Source organism: Carcharhinus amblyrhynchos, chromosome 1, assembly GCF_965287045.1.
Source record: "Carcharhinus amblyrhynchos chromosome 1, sCarAmb.v2.hapA, whole genome shotgun sequence".
In the NCBI taxonomy this organism is placed as follows: Eukaryota; Metazoa; Chordata; class Chondrichthyes; order Carcharhiniformes; family Carcharhinidae; genus Carcharhinus; species Carcharhinus amblyrhynchos.
In genome coordinates this window covers 28,794,687-28,813,581 of record NC_137324.1, presented here as the reverse complement: position 1 = coordinate 28,813,581, position 18,895 = coordinate 28,794,687, and the positions used below count along the sequence as shown (strand labels likewise).

At 42.5% G+C, this 18,895-nt stretch overlaps 1 protein-coding gene across 2 annotated transcripts in view; it reads left to right on the top strand.

Annotated features, from left to right (window-relative positions):
• Positions 1-5,179: 5,179 nt before the first annotated feature.
• The window catches only part of LOC145349075 (uncharacterized), a 49,223-nt gene continuing 35,507 nt past the window's right edge, over positions 5,180-18,895 (top strand). Inside the window, exons 1-2 of one of the 2 annotated variants that reach the window (XM_080197399.1) lie at positions 5,324-5,395; positions 9,355-9,533. Coding sequence is in view for 1 of the 2 variants with exons in the window: in XM_080197389.1 (XP_080053515.1) it covers positions 5,341-5,395 (55 nt within the window). In the remaining variant the exon portion in view is untranslated. Of the gene's footprint in view, positions 5,396-9,354; positions 9,534-18,895 lie in introns of both variants that reach the window. The other variant, XM_080197389.1, reaches the window with a different exon arrangement.

The following is an 18,895-nucleotide window of genomic DNA, read 5'->3' as shown; positions in this document are numbered from 1 at the left end:
TTGGCGTACCTATACCACATGGATTGCAGCAATTTAAAAATCAGCTCACCATCACCTTCTCAAGGGCATTTATGGATGGGCAATAAATGCTGGCCTAGCCAGCGATGCCAACATCCCATAAAAAAAAATTAGGGAGGAGCAAAGATCATTGTTTTGGAAACAAACCCTTTCAAAGTTTTGAAAAGTATTTCCAACATCTTCTGCTGTTGTTCATTTTGACTCATTAGAGTAAAAAATGGAATAAGGTATTTGTGCAGATGATAATCTCAGCAAGCCATTAAGTATCCACTAGGTACAATGTAAGATTTAATAGAAAATGTAACTCTGACTGTGGGTCACACTGCTTCAAGGCTTGCCCAGATCTGCTGATGCCTATTTTCTCATTGTCAAAAAAAATTAACCTAAGTGTATTTCCAATCTACTTCTGTAGTTTTATTTCTCTAATGTTGGCAGGGCTATGACCATGCTCAGTGTTAGTCATGATGTGGAGATCCTGGCGTTGGACTGGGGTAACCACAGTAATAAGTCTCACAACATCAGGTTAAAGTCCAACCGATTTATTTGGTAGCAAACGCCACTAACTTTTGGAAGGCTGCTCCTTTGTCAGGTAAGTAGGAGTTCTATTCACAAACAGGGCGCATAAAGACACAATCTCAATTTACAGAATAATGATTGGAATGCGAGTCTTTACAGGTAATTAAGTCTTAAAGGTACAGACAATGTGAGTGGAGAGAGCATTAAGCACAGGTTAAAGAGTTGTGTATTGTCTCCAGACAGGCCAGTTCGTGAGATTTTGCAAGTCCAGGCAAGTTGTGAGGGTATGAACATAAGAACATAAGAAATGTGTGTTATCTGCCATGTAGTGAGGTCAGGTGTTGAAAATAAATCCTTTTATTTCAACTGGAGATCTTGCTGAACTGCTGCGTGTCCTTGAAAAAGGTAAGCAACATGCTGTTATCAGTTAATAAATCATAATGGTGCAACGCAACAGGTGATTTTACATGTACCGGCAAAGACAACTGGGGAAGTGCAAATGCCCCATGTTATTTCTGAGCAGTGATGGTAAAAGCTAATCAGTCATTTTAAAAGGGGAGTGGGTGAATGTAAACTGCGGATATGCTTAGTACAGTGTAGTGAATCATAGGATAATACTGCACAAAATAAGCTATTCGGCCCATTGAGTCTACACTGTCTCTTTCAAATAACAAACCAGTTTGTTCCACTCCCCAACTGTTTTCCCATATTCCTGCATTTTTTCTCTTTTAAGTATTTATCCATTTCCTCTTTGAGGGCCTATTATTGAATCTATATCCATCATACTATCAGACAGTGCATTCCAAATGCCAGCCAGGTACTTGTGTCAACTCTGGTTCTTTTATTTATTTATTAGTGTCACAAGTAGGCTTTCATACACACTGCAATGAAGTTACAGTGAAAATCCTCTAGTCACCACACTCTGGCACCTTATCGGGTTCACTGAGGGAGAATTTAGCATGGCCAATGCACCTAACCAGCACGTCCTTCAGACTGTGGAAGGAAATCGGAACACCCAGAGGGAAACCTACACAGACACGGGGAGAATGTGCAGACTCTGCACAGACAGTGACCCAAGCCAGGAATCAAACCTAGGTCCCTGGCACTGTGAGACAGCAGTGCTACCCACTGTTTTGCCAATAACCTTGTATCTGCCCTTTAGCCACTGGAAGCAGTTTCACTTTAGTTATGTTATGGTATGCTAAACATCTCCTTTAAATTTCTGCTTTGCTTTTTCTGCTCTGAGAAAAAACAATGTCAATTTATTCAACCTCTCCATATAATTCAATTCCCTCAAACCTACAACCATTCAAGTAAATCTAATTTGTATTTGCTTCAAAGATGTACTGTCCTTTCTAAAGTTTGGCATTCAGAATTGGAAACATTTCTTGAGCTGGGGTCAAACTTGTATTTTTTCAGGGTTCAGCATAACCTCCTGCTTTCTAATTAACCTCCTGTACTCTAAGCGCCTCTGTGTAAAAACACAGGATCAACTTTATCGTTGGAATGCTCAACTGTATCCTCTTACCTTACTTGACCTGGTAAATTTTCATTGAGTAACTATGCATTGTATGCACACTTGACATTCATTACCCTGGCCACCACCTCCCACTGTGTCCTGGGCACTTCTCATTGCATGGCAAATGTTGCATCCTATTACATGATTTCCTTTAGTTGCAGTTCCACATTTGGGTTGGAAAAGGCTGACATTACAGATTTAGTGTGTTTTGACACAGCAAAAGTAAAGGTGAGGATTCTTGCCAATTTAAACAGCTATAGGTATTGAAATCCTGAGATAGCGAGAGTCAGTACATGGATTGGAAAAGCTAAATTATTAAATTTGTAATTCTGGTAAATTTACTTTTTACCTTGGCTAAAGTTGGAGGAAAGATTTGCCCGGTACGGTGGCACAGTGGTTAGCACTGCTGCCTCACAGAACCAGGGACATGGGTTCATTTCCTGGTCTCGGGGTTCACTGTCTGTATGGAGTCTGCACGTTCTCCCCGTGACTGTGTGGGTTTCCTCTGGTTTCCTTCCACAGTTCAAAGATGTACGGGTTAGGTGCATTGGCCATGCTAAATTCTCTCCCAGTGTACCCAAACAGGTGCCGGAGTGGCAATCAGGGGATTTTTCACAATAACTTCATTGCAGTGTTAATGTAAGCTTGCCTTGTGATTAATAAACAAATAAACTTTAAACAATTTATTCAACAAGCTGTAATAAAATAATTTTTGTCAGTGCCTGAATCAATCAGATAATGCACAGTCCGTTGCTGGCAACCTGTGAAAGACAGAATCAGTTGGCTAACTGTTCTGAATAAGGGTGCCTGGTGCAGTATAAATGATCACGTGCTCATAGGAGGAAGGAACCCAACCCAAATTAAAAGGATCCACATTTTGACATTTAAATTAGATTCTGCCTGCTAATCAATACCACCCTGGGAATATTCCTCTGCCATGGGTTATTTTACCCAATGAAATAGTTTCATGTCTCATCTGTAAGACAACATGTCCAACAGTACAGCACTGGTGTGTCCACCTTGACATGATCAGACACGTTCACACGATCAGAGTTTGAGTCCAGCACCTTGTGACTCAGAAGCATGAGCACCACAAACCGAGCCACAAGCATGGACTGATTACTCAGCCAAATATCTAAACAGTCCCATTATTTGCAAACATATGGTTTGTGGCAATGCTAGAAATCTGAAAAAGAAACAAAGTGCTGGGAATACTCAGCAGGCCTGGCCACATTTTGCAGACAGAGAAACAAATTTAAGGTTTGATTCAATGACCTTTGAATTGATTTATTATTGTCACACGTATTAATATACAGTGAAGTATTGTTTCTTGCACGCTATATTGACAAAGCATAACGTTCATAGAGAATGCAGAATGTAGTGTTAGTCATAGCTAGGGTGTAGAGAAACTTATTGCAAAGTAGGCCCATTCAAAAGTCTGTTGGCAGCAGGGAAGAAGCTATTCTTGAGTTGGTTAGCACATGTCATCAGACCTTTGTATGTTTTTCCTCATGGAAGAAGGTGGAAGAGAGAATGTCTGGGGTGCCTGGGGTCCTTAATTATGCTGGCTGCTTTGTCGAGGCAGCGGGAAGTGTAGACAGAGTCAATGGATGGCAGGCTGGTTTGCATGATGGGTTGGGCTTTATTCATGACCCAATGTAGTTTCCTGCGGTCTTGGGAATTGCAGGAGCCATATCAGAAAGAATGCTTTCTATGATACATCTGTGAAAGTTGGTGAGAGTTGTAGCAGACATGCCAAACTTCCTTGGTCTTCTGAGAAAGTTGAAGTGTTGGTGGGCTTTCTTAACTATAGTGGCGGCATGGGGTGACCAGGACAATTTGTAGGTGATCTGGACACCTAAAAACCTGAAGCTCTTGACCATTTCTACTCTGGAAGATGTTAAGAGCTGGGGTGGCATGGTGGCACAGTGATTAGATTGCTGCCTCACAGCGTCAATGATCTGGTTTCGATTCCCAGCTTGGGTCACTGTCTGTGCAGAGTCTGCACATTTCCCCTGTGTCTCCGTGAGTTTCCTCCAGATGTTTCAGTTTCCTTCCACAGTACGAAAGATGTGCTGGTTAGATGCATTGGCCGTGTTAAATTCTCCCTCAGTGTACCTGAACAGGCATCAGAGTGTTGCGACTAGGAGATTTTCACAGCAATTTCATTGCAGCGTTAATGTAAGCCTACTTGTGACACTAATGCTTAAACTTAAAACTTAACTTGTGGACAGGCTATGGAGAATCAGAATGTGGGTTACTCTCCAAAGAATTCACAATATTGATATAGCCCTTGCAGTCACGATGTTTATGTGGCTGATCCCGTTCAGTTTCTGGTCAATAGTAACTCCTAAAATGTTGATAGTGGGGGATTGATTCATCAAGGGTGATGCTATTGAATGTCATGGGGAGGTGATTAGATTCTGCCTTGTTGGAGATGACCGTTACCTGGCACTTGTGGGGCACAAACCTTGCTTGCTGTATATTGGGGTGGCAGTGGCACAGTGGTTAGCACTGCTTCTTCACAGCGCCAGGGACTCAGGTTCAGTTCCTGGCTTGGGTCACTGCCTGTATAGAGTCTGCATGTTCTTCCCGTGTCTGCGTGGGTTTCCTCTGGGTGCTCCGGTTTCCACAGTCCGAAAGACGTGCTGGTTTGATGCATCGGCCATGCTAAGTTCTCCCTCAGTGCACCCAAATAAGCACCAGAGTGTGGCAATCAGGGGATTTTCACAATAACTTCATTGCAGTGTTAATGTCAACCTACTTGTGACACTAATAGATAAACTTGTAAACAAAATTCTGTGTCTTAATACATTTTCCGCCTCATTAATTAAAACAAATCTCCCTCTCAGTAGCTCTTTAAGCTTCAGGGCAGAGATCTGGGAGTGATCTCAACACATGCACTCGTGGCGTTAAGAATGGAGGAAATCAATTTAAAATAGAAATCGTTTTGAAGCTTTATATCCCACGCGTTCATATTCAATAAAGGCTTTGCCGACTGAGTGATTTTTTTACACTAAAAATGTTTTATTATTATTTTCAAAGCGGACAAAGTTTTAACCTGAAGTCTGATCCACAAGATACAATCCCCACCTCCGCAATGAAAACAGCAGCTGGAACTTGTCACATGATGGGAATCATATGAGAGCACCGCTGGCTCTCCTGCTTATTTTGCCGGCAACGTTACAGAACAGGCAAAGCGCAGTAGTGAGGAGTCGCTGTTGGTAGACTGAGATAGAGAGCAATCATCAGCGGCCAGAAGTCACAGAGACACACACACAAGCACCATGAAACACCCCGGACACGGATACTATTTGCTCTTGGCTGTCGTCTCGTCCGTCGGTGAGTATTCCTGGTTACTTTCGGGTTTCATTTACAGGCTGGGACGGTTTCTTATTTCGCTGTTACGCTTGCGATCCTGTAACCGCACTCCAAAAATTAACAGCAGGTTATTCAACATACACCAGAATATTGAAAACAAATTAACAATGTATAGCTATGTCTCTCTGACCCCAGGAAATAAGAGGAGCCACAAATGCTAGAAATCTAAGCTGACAACACTCAGTGGATCCCGGGGATGTTGAGCTGTCCTATACTATTGCAAATGTTGAAGGGAGTTTCTGTGTGTTTCTAGCATGTTCCAACTATTGTATAAAAGTCGGGAATTTTTTGGTGGGGGGAGTCTTTTTTTTTTGTTAGTCTAAACTGGGGTAAGATACCTAAAATACCCTTTTGTCTGCTTAGACTGCTGTGGGGATAGCGACGAGATCAGGAAATATTATTTATAGCTGGATCCAGTCACTAAACTGTAGAAAAAGTAGCATTGGGCGCTGGTCAACCAGCTATTGAAGTAAGGGAGAAGTGTCTGTACTGTCTACCCTAATGTTGAAAGTGGCTTAAATAACGTTTGAAGGGTCCCTTTATCCAGAATAATGACAAAATGAATGTTTTTAAACCAGGAATTGCCCAGATCAGGTGGGAATGAAAGCCAATTGAGAGTTTCACACACACCACCTGATCCCTTCACAGTTTAAATGTATTGTGTTCTGTTCATGTCAGAAGTCCATTGTTACAGTCAGCTTTTTCAGTCCTGCTGTAAACAGAAGAAAAAGTTTGTGAGCTTAAAATCAAACCAACTCAATGTGGATTAAATGCAAATTAGCAACTTTTTAAAAAACCACTTGGTGTGGTTAGGCTTCATTACAATAAAATGTTAACTTTTAACAGATTAAAATTGGCTTTAATACTAGGAAGTCAAATTGAGGTTTTGAAGAAGAAACTTGTACCAGTTCTGAGATGCCTTGTCAATTTTAAAGTTTGTTTATTAGTCACAAGTAGGCTTACATTCACACGGGGTGGAGGGGGGGGGGGGGTGCTGGTGGTAGTGGTGGTGGTGCAGTTTAGATCAGAGTTGAGGAGGAACTTCTTCACTCAAAGGGTGGTGAATCTCTAGAATTCTCTGCCTGTTGAAGTGGTGGAGGCTACCTCGCTAAATGTATTTAAGACACAGGTAGATAAGTTTTTGACAGACAAGGGGAATTAAGGGTTATGGGGGGGGAAAGTGGAACTGATCCACTTCAGATCAGCCATGATCTTATTGAATGGTGGGGCAGGCTCGAAGGGCTAGATGGCCTACTCCTGCTGTGTTCTTGTTTTCAATGAAGTTGCTGTGAAAAGCCCCTAGGTGCAGCACCTGTTTGGGTATGCTGAGGGAGAACTAAGCATAGCCAATTCACCTCTTCGCAGTAAGAAGTCTCACAACACCCAGGTTAAAGTCCAACAGATTTTCTTTTGGACTGTGGGAGGAAACCCACAGGTACGCTGGGAGAACAGGCAGACTCCATGCAGACAGTGACCCAAGGCTGGGAACTGAACCTGGGTTGCCTGATGCTGTGAAGGTATGTGTAACATTTATCAGATGGAGGGTAAGTCTGGAGTGAGGATCCATATTGTAAGTGTTTGGGGGTTGCTTGAAACAATGGGAGTTTCACAGACAATACATGGAATCATTCAGGTCAACTGGTCTGTATACTTTGGTGCTTAATCTCCATGTAAGCATTTTCCCATCCATTTCCCTCTATTCACTTCTTCCTCGTGGGTGCATCAAGCCTCCCTTTTTAAATGTATCAATACTATCTACTTAAACCAGTCCATATGGCAAGTATTCCACATTCTTGCCACTCTGTGTAAACTGTTAGTGGCTATCTAGTTTGAGACTCGCCCACAAATGGCAACAATTTTTCCATAATCACCATATCAACCGCTTAAATAATTTTGAAGTCTTCTATCAAATCTACAATGTGTTATCATGTTGTGAGACAAATTGCATCTGAGTTCACTATTATAAATAAGGCATTGTAAAACAAAATGTAACTGAGGGAGCCACAAGGGATAAACCACAATTTGATTTATTATTGTCACATTAGTATACAGTGACATATTATTTCTTGTGTGCTATACAGATAAAGCATACCATTCATAGAGAAGGAAAGGAGAGTGCAGAATGTAGTGTTACAGTCATAGCTAGGGTGTAGCGAAAGAACAACTTAATGTGAGGTGGATCCACTCAAAGGTCTGATGGCAGCAGGGAATAAGCTGTTCTTGAGTTGGTTGGCACGTGACCTTGGACTCTTGTAATTTTTCCCAACAGAAGAGGGTAGAAGAGAGTCTGTCTGGGCTGCATGGGGCACTTGATGATGCTGACTGCTTTTCTGAGGCAATGGGAAGTGTAGACAGAGTCAATGGATGGGAGGTTGGTTTGTGTGACAGACTGGGCTTTGTTCATGACCTTTTGTAGTTCCTTGGGCAGAGCAGGAGCCATAACAAGCTGTGATAGAACCAGAAAGAATGCTTTCTATGGTGCATCTGTAAAAGTTGATTAGAGCTATAGCAGACATGCCAAATTTCCTTAGTTTTCTGAGAAAGTAGAGGTGTTGGTGGGCTTAATTAACTATACTGTAGAAATGGGGGGAACCAGGACAAGTTGTTGCTGATCTAGACCGTTTCTTGTTCATCTCCATTTGATTTTTGTTGAGGGAGAGATTATTGTCATCGTACCAGATCCTCTTTCCTGTACTGTCTCGTCATAGTTTACTTTAGTTAAACATGTAGGTTTTCAGGAGGAAAGTGAGGTACAGAAGCCATTGTCTCTGTCAGTTTAGGGCAGTGACAGCTGAAGGCATAGAATCACTGCAGTGCCATTCAGCCCATCAAGTTTGCATCAACTCTCTGACAGAGCATCTTTCCAGGTCCTATCCATCATCCCGCTCACTTACCCCACTAATCTCCCCCTGACCTACACATCTTGGGAGCAGTTTAGCACGGCCAATCTTCCTTTGGAGTGTGGAAGGAAATCCAGACAGATACAGGGAGAAAGTCACCCAAGGCTGGAATCAAACCTGGGGAGAGGCTATGGAGTGATTGGGAAAACAAGGATGAGAATTTTACAGTTGTGTATTGCTTAGCCAGGTATCAGTCTGTGAACACAAGTTTATTATTGCCCGTCTCAATGAGATCTCTCCTCATTCTTCTAAACTCTAACGAGTACAAGCCTAGTTTATTCAGCCTCTCCTCATAGCTCAACTCCGGTATCAGCCTAGTAAACCTCCTCTGCACTCCCTCCAAGGCCAAAATATCCTTGCGTAAGTACGGTGACCAAAACTGCACACACTACAGCTGGAGTACTGTGTGCAGTTTTGGTCGCCATACTTACGCAAGGATATTATGGCCTTGGAGGGAGTGCAGAGGAGGTTTACTAGGCTGATACCAGGGTTGAGCTATGAGGAGAGGCTGAATAAACTAGGCTTGTACTTGTTAGAGTTTAGAAGAATGAGGGGAGATCTCATTGAGACATATAAGATGATGAATGGGATGGATAGGATAGAAGTGGAGAGACTCTTCCTGCTCAGAAAGGACAGTAGGACTAGGGGGCACAGCCTCAAGATAAAGGGGGGGGTGGTTTAGAATGGAGTTGAGGAGGAACTTCTTCACTCAAAGGGTGGTGAATCTCTGGAATTCTCTGCCCTTTGAGGTGGTGGAGGCTGCCTTGCTAAATATTTTTAAGATGCGGGTTGATGGGTTTTTGATAAGCGAGGGGATTAAGGGTTATGGGAGAGGGCGGGAATGTGGAACTGAGCCACGACAGATCAGCCATGATCTTATTGAATGGCGGGGCAGGCTCGAAGGGCTAGATGGTCTACTCCTGCTCCTATTTCTTATGTTCATGTTCTTTTAAACTCAGATTCCACCATTTATATTTTTGAGTAATGGCTAGTTGTTCCTGATGACGACAAATCCTGCAGCACAAGTCAAAGACTGCGGAAGATGATTGCTTTTATTAAGGAAGCAATTACTGTGGATGCTGGAATCTGAAACCAAATGAGAAAACACTGGAAAATCTCAGGCCTGGCAGCATCTGTAGGGAGAGAAAAGAGCTGATGTTTCAAGTCCTGATGTCACTTTGTCAAAGCTAAAAGGCATAGTAAGTGGGAGTATTTATAGCCACAGAAATAAGAGAAAAGGCTGATTGTTTCCTTAATTGCACAATTGCCAAACATTATTGTTGTTTGCATCCCAGCCATTAACGGCAACATATCATCTGTGTTGATGGAAGTCTGGAAGCCTTCTGATCTGAAATGGTTTCATTAAAAACATATAAATTCAAAATGCTTGAGGCACTTGATTCAAAAAGAATTAAAATGTTAACCGTGGTTCTGTGTAGGACTCCTCTCCCCTCTGAATCAGGAAGTTTGATTTTTAACTCCAAAAATTTAACCACAACTTCTGAAGTATTTGCAGTAGAATCCAAGCCGATTTGATGTCAAAACAGAACTTCTCTATACTGAGTGTTGGTTGACTTTAATCAGTCTCTCAGCTCTCCTCTTGCTGTGCTAGCTCCGTAGAAGAAGTCCCCTATTTGTTTAATTAAAGTGCTTTCAACATACACAATGTCCATCACCTTTGTATCTTAATGGAATTAATTTACCATTAACAATATTCTAGTGATGAAAATGCTTTGTTTTTTAGATGAGTTGGATCCAATTGGGCGGATGATTTAAAAAAAAAAAATTCTACAGTAAAGTTCTGCTTGATTTTGATATCAAGTTGGTTTAGATTCTATTAGCAAATATTGATTATAATTTTATTTTCTTTTAGAAAAGCACTGACCTGATGTCCTGGCCAAATATCCCTCAACCATGAAATCAGATGATTTGGCATTTGTCTCTGTGTGGGATCTTTCTACCCACAAGTTGGCTGCTGTGATTTTCAGCATTCCAACAGTGACTGCACATCAAATTGAAAACCTTTTGGAAGTTCAGAGGTTATGAAAGGTATCACATTGTTTGGAATCTGCCCATGATCACACAGCTAGGTGGGGCTCTAAATTCCCTTTTTTTTTTCAAAAAAGTGTAACCTATAAGGCAGGTTGCAATGTGTATTAGAACTATCAACATTGAGGACAATTGTAACACCATCTGTAAAGCAGGAGTATGGTTGATTGTTCAGTTCAAGTCGAACAGTAATTATTGAGACTTGATCAGTGGCACAGTGGTTAGCCCTGCTGCCTCAGCGTCAGGGACCCTGGGTTCAATTCCCAGCTTGAGTCATTGTCTGTGTGGGTTTGCACATTCTCTCGGTGTCTGTGTGGGTTTCCTCTGGGTGCTCCGGTTTCCTCCCACAGTTCAAAGATGTGTGGTTTAGGTTATTGGCCATGCTAAATTGCCTGGGTTGTGTAGGTTAGTGGGGTATACGTGCGGGGATAAGGTCTGGGGTGGGATTGTTGTCGGTGCAGACCCGATGGGTCAAATAGCCCCCTTCTGCCATGCAGGGTTTCAATGAGTGGAAGCTGCAAGAGGCTCCCTATCCAAGTAAAGGTGGAAAATATAGCTGGACCCAAAGAGGCAATTCTTTGAAAAGTTTCAGTTGCCAGGGGTAGCAGGAGTGATCTGGGATCTCACAACCATTGGGAAACTTAAACCTCTCGTATGGTTTACCACTGCTTCCTGATGATTTCCCACTTCCACCTTGCTCAACTCCTACGGTCTCGTTTAAATCTGACATGGGAGTGCCGGCATAAAGCAGAGGGAGACCATGTGGTTGATGCATCTTGTGTTCAGGGAAGTGGAAGCCTACATCCCCTGTTGTGGGGGCCCAGGAGAGCAAACTGGTGAAAGGATAACACACTTGCCCAGCATGGGCTTCTCTACCTGTTCCTGGTGTCTTTATCTGGTGAGAGGGCAACAACAGCTTCCCTGTTCAGGTTAAAATTGCAGTCAAATTTCATTGATTGCTTATGTTCTGTCGCCTTTGTGTTCTTTCTCTTCCTCGCTAAAAAGTAGTTTATTTTGTTAGTGTCATGAGTAGGCTTACATTAACACTAAAATGAAGTTACTGTGAAAATCCACTAGTTGCCACAATCCACTGCCGCCCGTTCGGGTACACTGAGGGAGAATTTAGCAAAGCCAATGCATCTAACCTGCACATCTTTGGACTGTGGGAGGCACCCAGAGGAAACCCACACAGACACGGGGAGAACATGCAACTCCACATAGTGATCCAAGCCAGGAATTGAATCTGGGTTTTTGGCGCTGAGGCAGCAGTGCTAACCAGTGTGCCACCGCCTAACCCACAAGCACCCTACAAAAGGGATAAACTGTGTTTCACTATAAACATGATTATGTACAGGAAGTTCTGATGGGTAATGGTTAAATTCAATAATGCCATGAATAAAAACTAGACCTGGTCCTCAAGTTGGAATGAATCATTCATAGGAAGAAAAAGTGAAACATGTAGATATAAATTGTCCCATTGGTAAGACGCAATGTGGGTTCATAAAAGGCAGGTCATATTTGACTAATTTGGTGGAATTACATGTGCAGTGGACAATAGGATGTGATGTATTTGGATTTCCAGAAGACATTTGTCAAGGTGCTGCACCAAAGACTTCTGCATAGGGTAAAGATGCACATATTATAGAACAAAGAACAGTACAGCACAATACAGCCCTTTGGCCCTCCAAACCTGTGCCACTCATGTGCCCAACTAGACCATTCATTTCTAGCCCTCTATTCCCAGTCTGTAAAATATGTCCCCCTGACATCTGTGTTGACCCTTGCTGCCCTCACCTTGAACTTATGACCCCTTGTGTTCTTCACCTCTGACCTGAGGAAAAAGCTTCCCACTGTTCACCCTATCTATGCCCTTCATAATTTTTATACACCTTTTATTAGGTCACCCCTCATCCTCCGTCTTTCCAGGGAGAACAACCCCAGTTTGCCCAATCTCTCCTCATAGCTTATGGGTAATCTAGCATGGATAGAGAATTGGTTAACTAAAAGAAAGCAAAGAGTGGGGGTAAATGGGTAGTGTTCTGGTTGGCGATTAGTGATGTGTCTCAGTGGTCAGTGTTGGGACCACAATTGTTTACAATTTACATAGATGATTTGGAGTTGGAGACCAAGTGTAGTTTGTCAAAAGTCACAGATGACACTAAGATGGCGGCAGAGCAAAGTGTGCAGACTATGCTGAAAATCTGCAAAGAGATGTAGATAATCTAAGTGAGTGGGTGAGAGTCTGGCAGATGGAGTACAATGTTGGCAAATGTGAGGTCATCCATTTTGGTAGGAATAACAGCAAAATGGATTATTAGTTAAATGGTTAAAAAAATTGCAGCATGCTGCTGTGCAGAGGGACCGGGGTGTCCGTGTGCAGGAATCTCAAGGAGTTGGTTTGCAGGTGCAGCAGGTAATTAAGATGGCAAATGGAATTTTGTCCTTCATTGCTAGAGGGATGGAATTTAAAAATAGAGGTTATATTGCAGCTGTATAAGGTGCTGGTGAGGCCACACCTGGAGTACTGTGTACAGTTTTGGTCTCCTTACTTGAGAAAGGATATACTGGCACTGGAGGGGGTGCAGAGGAGATTCAGGAGGTTGATTTTTGGAGTTGAGGGTTGGCTTATGAAGAGAGACTAAGTCTGGGGCAATACCCATTGGAATTCAGAAGAATGAGGGGAGATCTTATAGGAAGGGTTGTGAACCTGGAATTCCCTGCCCAGTGAAACAGTTGAAGCTACCTCTCTTTTGAATGTTTTTAAGGCAAGGATAGATAGATTTTTGCACAGTGAAGGAATTAAGAGTTATGACGAGTGGCAGGCAAGTGGAGCTGAGTCATGAAAAGATCAGCCATGATCTTATTGAATGGCAGAGCAGGCTTGAGGGGCCAGATGGCCTACTCCTGCTCCTAGTTCTTATAATCAATGCACTGGAACAGGTGGTTGGTTATTTGGAAGAGCTTTTGTCAGTCAGTCAATATCTGATCAGAGATTCTGTTGGACTTGCTTGAAATTTTCTAAATTCCCTGATTTTAAAAAAAAAAAGAGGGTGAAAAGGTTTTGAATGAAACACAGATGATTCCATGTGTTAGTCAGGCTAAACCAATTAAAAGCAAATTACTGCGGATACTGGAATCTGAATCGGAAACAGGAAATGCTGAGAAATCTCAGCAGGTCTGACAGCATCTGTGGAGGGAGAACTGAGCTAACGTTCTGAGTCTAGATGACCCTTCATCAGAATCAGATGAAAAGTCAGTTAACATCAGTTTTCTGTCTGGGAAGTTTGAGAAATGAGAGGAGAGGCTCAGTTTATGAATGGTCGCACTAATTATTGTTGTCTGAAACATTCATGCTCTTTTTCTAATGTTGCAAATTATTTCTGAGACATAGCTTGACTGAAGGTTTTTATTCATTTGTGGGACATGGGCATTGCTGGATGGCCAGCATTTATTGCCCATCCCCCCCCAATTTGCCTGAAGGCAGTGAGTCCGGCTCAGTTGAGCCGGAGTTGAGGGGGTTGAACTATGAGGAGAGGCTGAATAAACTAGGCTTGTACTCGTTAGAGTTTAGAAGAATGAGGGGAGATCTCATTGAGACATGTAAGATGATGAATGGGATGGATAGGATAGAGGTGGAGAGACTCTTCCTGCTCAGAAAGGACAGTAGGACTAGGGGGCACAGCCTCAAGATAAAGGGGGGGGGGGGGGGGGTTTAGAACGGAGTTGAGGAAGAACTTCTTCACTCAAAAGGTGGTGAATCTCTGGAATTCTTTGCCCGTTGAAGTGGTTGAGGCTACCTTGCTAAATATTTTTAAGACGCGGGTTGATGGGTTTTCGATAAGAGGGGATTAAGGGTTATGGGGAGAGGGCGGGAATGTGGAACTGAGCCACGACAGATCAGCCATGATCTTATTGAATGGCGGGGCAGGCTCGAAGGGCTAGATTGTGTTCTTGTGTTCTTGTGTTCTTGTGTTCTTGTGTTCTTGTGTTCACCACACTGCTGTGGCTCTGGAGTCACATGTAGGCCAGACCAGGTGAAGACAGCAGATCTCCTTCCCTAAAGGATATTAGTGAACCAGATGAGTTTTTCTGATCATTGGTAATGGTTTCATGGTCATTAGTAGATTTTAATTCCAGATATTTTTCTTCTTATTGAATTTAAGTTCTACCACTTGCCGTGGCTGAATTCAAACCAGAACACTAGCTGAGTTTCTGGATTAATAGTCTAACAATAATACCAATAGGCCATCGCCTCCCCAGCTGCTGAACGAAGGCCCAAGTACTTGATAGAGGATGGAAATACTGAAGAAACAAAATAGCTCATTGGCTTTGGAGTCCTCTTGGAGGAGATGGCAAAGCTCCATCACCAAGTTCCAGTTAAATCTTAACCTCTGGACATATTGATCTTGTGTGTGTCAGCTGCGCCCAGGTTTGGAGATGAGGCTGGAGGTGTGATGGTAATTCCAGATGCTGCCCCTTTAGTGCCACCTGCCAGCCCTCCTTACTGTGCCCTGCTGGATGTAGTGACAAGTGTGTGCTTCAAAACAGTCCCTCGTTCTGTCTGTACGAAAAGGGGGGCGGCAGTTGCCACTAGTGTCCAAATCCATCCAATCTTATAATCTTCCTGTGAAAGAGACTTGGAAGCCAAGCCATGTCTGGCTTCTTGAGATTCTGAAAGAAACTGTAATTTTGAAAAGTTGAGTTTGTGCAGACAGGAGAATTTTTAATTGCTTTCATTGCCCTCCCCTCACCCTTTTGCAAAAAAATATGCTTTATTCATAAAATATCTGAAAGAATGTTATAAACAGCCATTGCAATGCAATAGTATTCAAATTTTGTACATTGATTGTGTTGCACTGAGGTGCTTCAATATGATTGACATAAGATTGTCTACATAGAACAAGTTGCACTCTGAGGTGCTTCAATGCAACTGGGCTACATGTAATATTCACAATGCATTCAGTGAGTCATTCAACCCAAGGGGATTCTGCTGTCCTCAGTTCACTGGTTGAAAGGTCTTACACAGTAAGAAATCACAACACCTGGTTAAAGTCCAACAGGTTTATTTGGCAGTAAACGCCACTAACTTTTGGGGTTTGCCCCTTCATCAGCTGACAGTGGCATTTACTACCAAATAAACATGTTGGACTTTAACCTGGTGTTGTGAGACTTCTTACTGTTTACCCTAGTCCAATGCTGGCATCTCCACAGCATGAAAGGTCTTAGACAGCAATATTCCACATTGTGCCTCTGGTGGCTGCCCTAAGCTTTAGTATATCCCTCAGTACGTAGTCCCAGGCTGAAGAATGCACCAGTCTGTAATACTCAGTGGTGACACCTCCTTGTACTGTAAGACCAATCAGTTTCTGGCAGACCAAAGAGTGCCTTTCACCAAGTTGTTTGTTTGGGTGTGCATCCCTGGGAACAGCCTGTAGAGCACAGCTACCCAGGATGAAACCATCTCCCCTCTCTCCAGACTTTCCTTGCAAAGGCACATTCCACAAGGAGGTGGACAATGTTCTCTTCCTCACCAGTCTCCTTGGGGGCAGCATTCAGGAGGGGTGTGTAAGAAGGATCTTTCTCACCACCAGCCAAACTAGATCTTGATGTTTGCTTGAAAGTTCTGAGTCATTCCATTAGGTGACTGACAGTCTGCTCATGGAACTATCTAACATTACACATGGGCCACTTCCTTATGGACGTGTTGTTAAAATTATTTGTCTGGATCAACTTTTCCACAAGAGACAAATGGTATGACATGGTCTAACTACTTAGGGCGTTCTGCGGAGGTGTGGCTGAACCCATTCTTCATAACGCTGGGGACAGGTAAAATCCCTTGGTGTTTGCATACCAAGGGCCTACACACAGTTTGATGCGGCCACACGCTCAAAATTGGCCATCAGGATTAAGGCAATGTTCAGCCCACTTTTCCTCCCTTTTTTTAATCTAATCTACAGGTTTGTACTTTGCATTCCTAAGAACACAGGCCCCAGATGAAGTGGAAAATGGCTCCAGTTATTGCCACAGCACAGGAGTGAGGAATGGACCAGACCTGCACTGTGTGGTGACACTGAGGGTGCCTGATGGCCAGGTTCTTGCCTACAATGGAGAGGGTGCACCAGGGGAACAATGGCAGCTTTTGAGGTGGTTCTTAAGCTTACTAGAGACACAGCTTGTTGGCGATGACTGAACAGCTAAGTCACTGAAGTTGAAGAGACAAAGTCATCATGCATTGGCTTTTTACATGGTCAGGAGGAATATCAGAAGTTCTGACTGCATGCAGTGTTTTAATCCTTTTTTTTTCTGATGTGTAAACTGAGTGCTGGTGTGGAGATGCAGCAGGAAGTAAGCCAGCGCATCACCTTCGCTTAAAGCAGAAGGAACCAGAATTTGAAATGAAATTTTCAGTCATTCTGAATTGTGTGGATAATTGGGCTAGCCAGCACAGGTTTGTTAACAGAATTACATGATTACACATGCAAATGATCACTGGACCTTGTGACCCCTACAATCAAGAATGTGCTGTTGCAATTCACGATACAGTCAGCATAATGTGAGCTGGGGCTCATAATAAGACACCATAAGCATTTAGAATGTTCTGTGCCTGGGGCACGTGCCTACTTTGGGAGATGAACTGATCTTTTAGGAGGAATCTGGGAGGCAGAAATGAATAGAAGTATCTGTTGATAGTGAAATGGAAGTAAATAGAATACAGAGCACAATCTTCAGCCAAATGGTCTAATTTCTATGCAATTAAATGTTGAGCTCCGAGATGAGGACAAGGAAAACAGGTTTATTTTTCATGTTAAAACACGCTGGTCTTTGTGAAATTCTATCTAATTCTTTTATTAGATGATTCAACAAAGAGCAATCACAGATGTAGATTTAACCCTTGACAATGGTTTACTTTGCCTCCGAGCTCCTGTCTTTCCCTGTTAGTTGCAAATGTAGCCATCTATGGAATTAGTTGGAAATCCTAGAATCCCTAAAGTGCAACCCCAAACAGTTACCATGACTAATCCATCTAACCTACCCATCCTGAGACACTGACAGGCAATTTACCACGGCCAATCCACCTAACCTGCACATCTTTGGACTGTTGGAGACTCGTGCAGGCACTGGAAGAACATGCAGACTCCACATAGACAGGGATCAAACCCAGGTTGCTGGTTGATGTGAGGCAGCAATGCCAACTGATGCTGCAGTATAGGATTGTATGTTTTCAATGTGATGAGCTAACAAGACATGGACCTAAACATCCTTGCCTTTATTGGAAGAAGTTCTCCAATGTCCTGAGCAAGATCTCTTAATCAACCTTGCCTAAAACAAAATACCTGGTGGTTTATTTCACCGTTTGTGTTTTGAAGGTTGGTGCTAATGATTGTTACAATAGTGACTACACTTCAAAGTATTTCATTTGCTGTGAGATGTTGTGACATTGTGCAATCTGCAATTTAAATAGAAGTACTTCCATTTCCTTGTTCTCTTTTTATTCTCTTCCTCTTTCTCTTTTTGCTATATTTTTCATTAGAAATATTCTCAGATTAGAAGTTTGTAACCTGATTGCCTGTAATTTTTAAAGAAAAGTTTTTTCCCAGTTTTGCTTACTCTATCAGGTGATGTAGTTGCCCCAAACAGTATTTCCGGTGTGGAATTCAGTATGAATCAGGAAATACTGGGGGCTTGTAAGAAAGATACAGAAATAATCACGGGTGATTTTTTTAATGTGCACATAAACAGGATTAATCAAATTGGCAAGAGTAGCCCTGGGAGACACTTCATTGAATTTATTAGAGATCATTTCTTAGCAATATGTTGTGGAACCAACCATACAGCAGGCTACTCTGGATTAAGTATTGTGGAATGAACAGGGAGTAATTCATAGAAACTAGAAGCAGGAGTAGGGCATTAAACCCTTTTTTTTTTCCAGCCTGCTCCACCATTCATTTTGATTATAGTCAATATTCTGACTGTTCCCCCACCAATCCCTTGAGCCCAAGAGCTATATCTAATTTCTTGATCGGAATGTTTGTTTTAGCCTTGACTACTTTCTGTGGTTGTGAATTCCACATATTCACCACCCTCTGGGTGAAGAAATTTCTCATCACATAATGACTACATAGTTAAGAATCCTCTCGGGAAGAGTGATCATAGTACATTAGAATTCAAAATTCTGCTCAAGGGAGAGAAACAAGTCCCACACTCGCATTCTGGAGTTAAACAAAGGTAATTATGTTGGCATGAGGGCAGACTTGGCCCTAGTGGACTAGGCAGAAAGGCTAAGAGGTAGGACAGTTGACGAATTGTGGCAGTTGTTTAAGGAGATATTCAATTCCTCATGACTTGTAAAAGGGGGAAGAAGTCCATGGCAAAATTAATGACCAAAAAAACTTTGCAATGCCCATGGAAGATTAGGAAACTTTTCAAGATCAAAGGGTTACCAGAAAAAAAGTAAATTTTTGAAAGAAAACTTTCAAAAAAAGAATAGCAAAAGCTGCTATAAGTACATAAA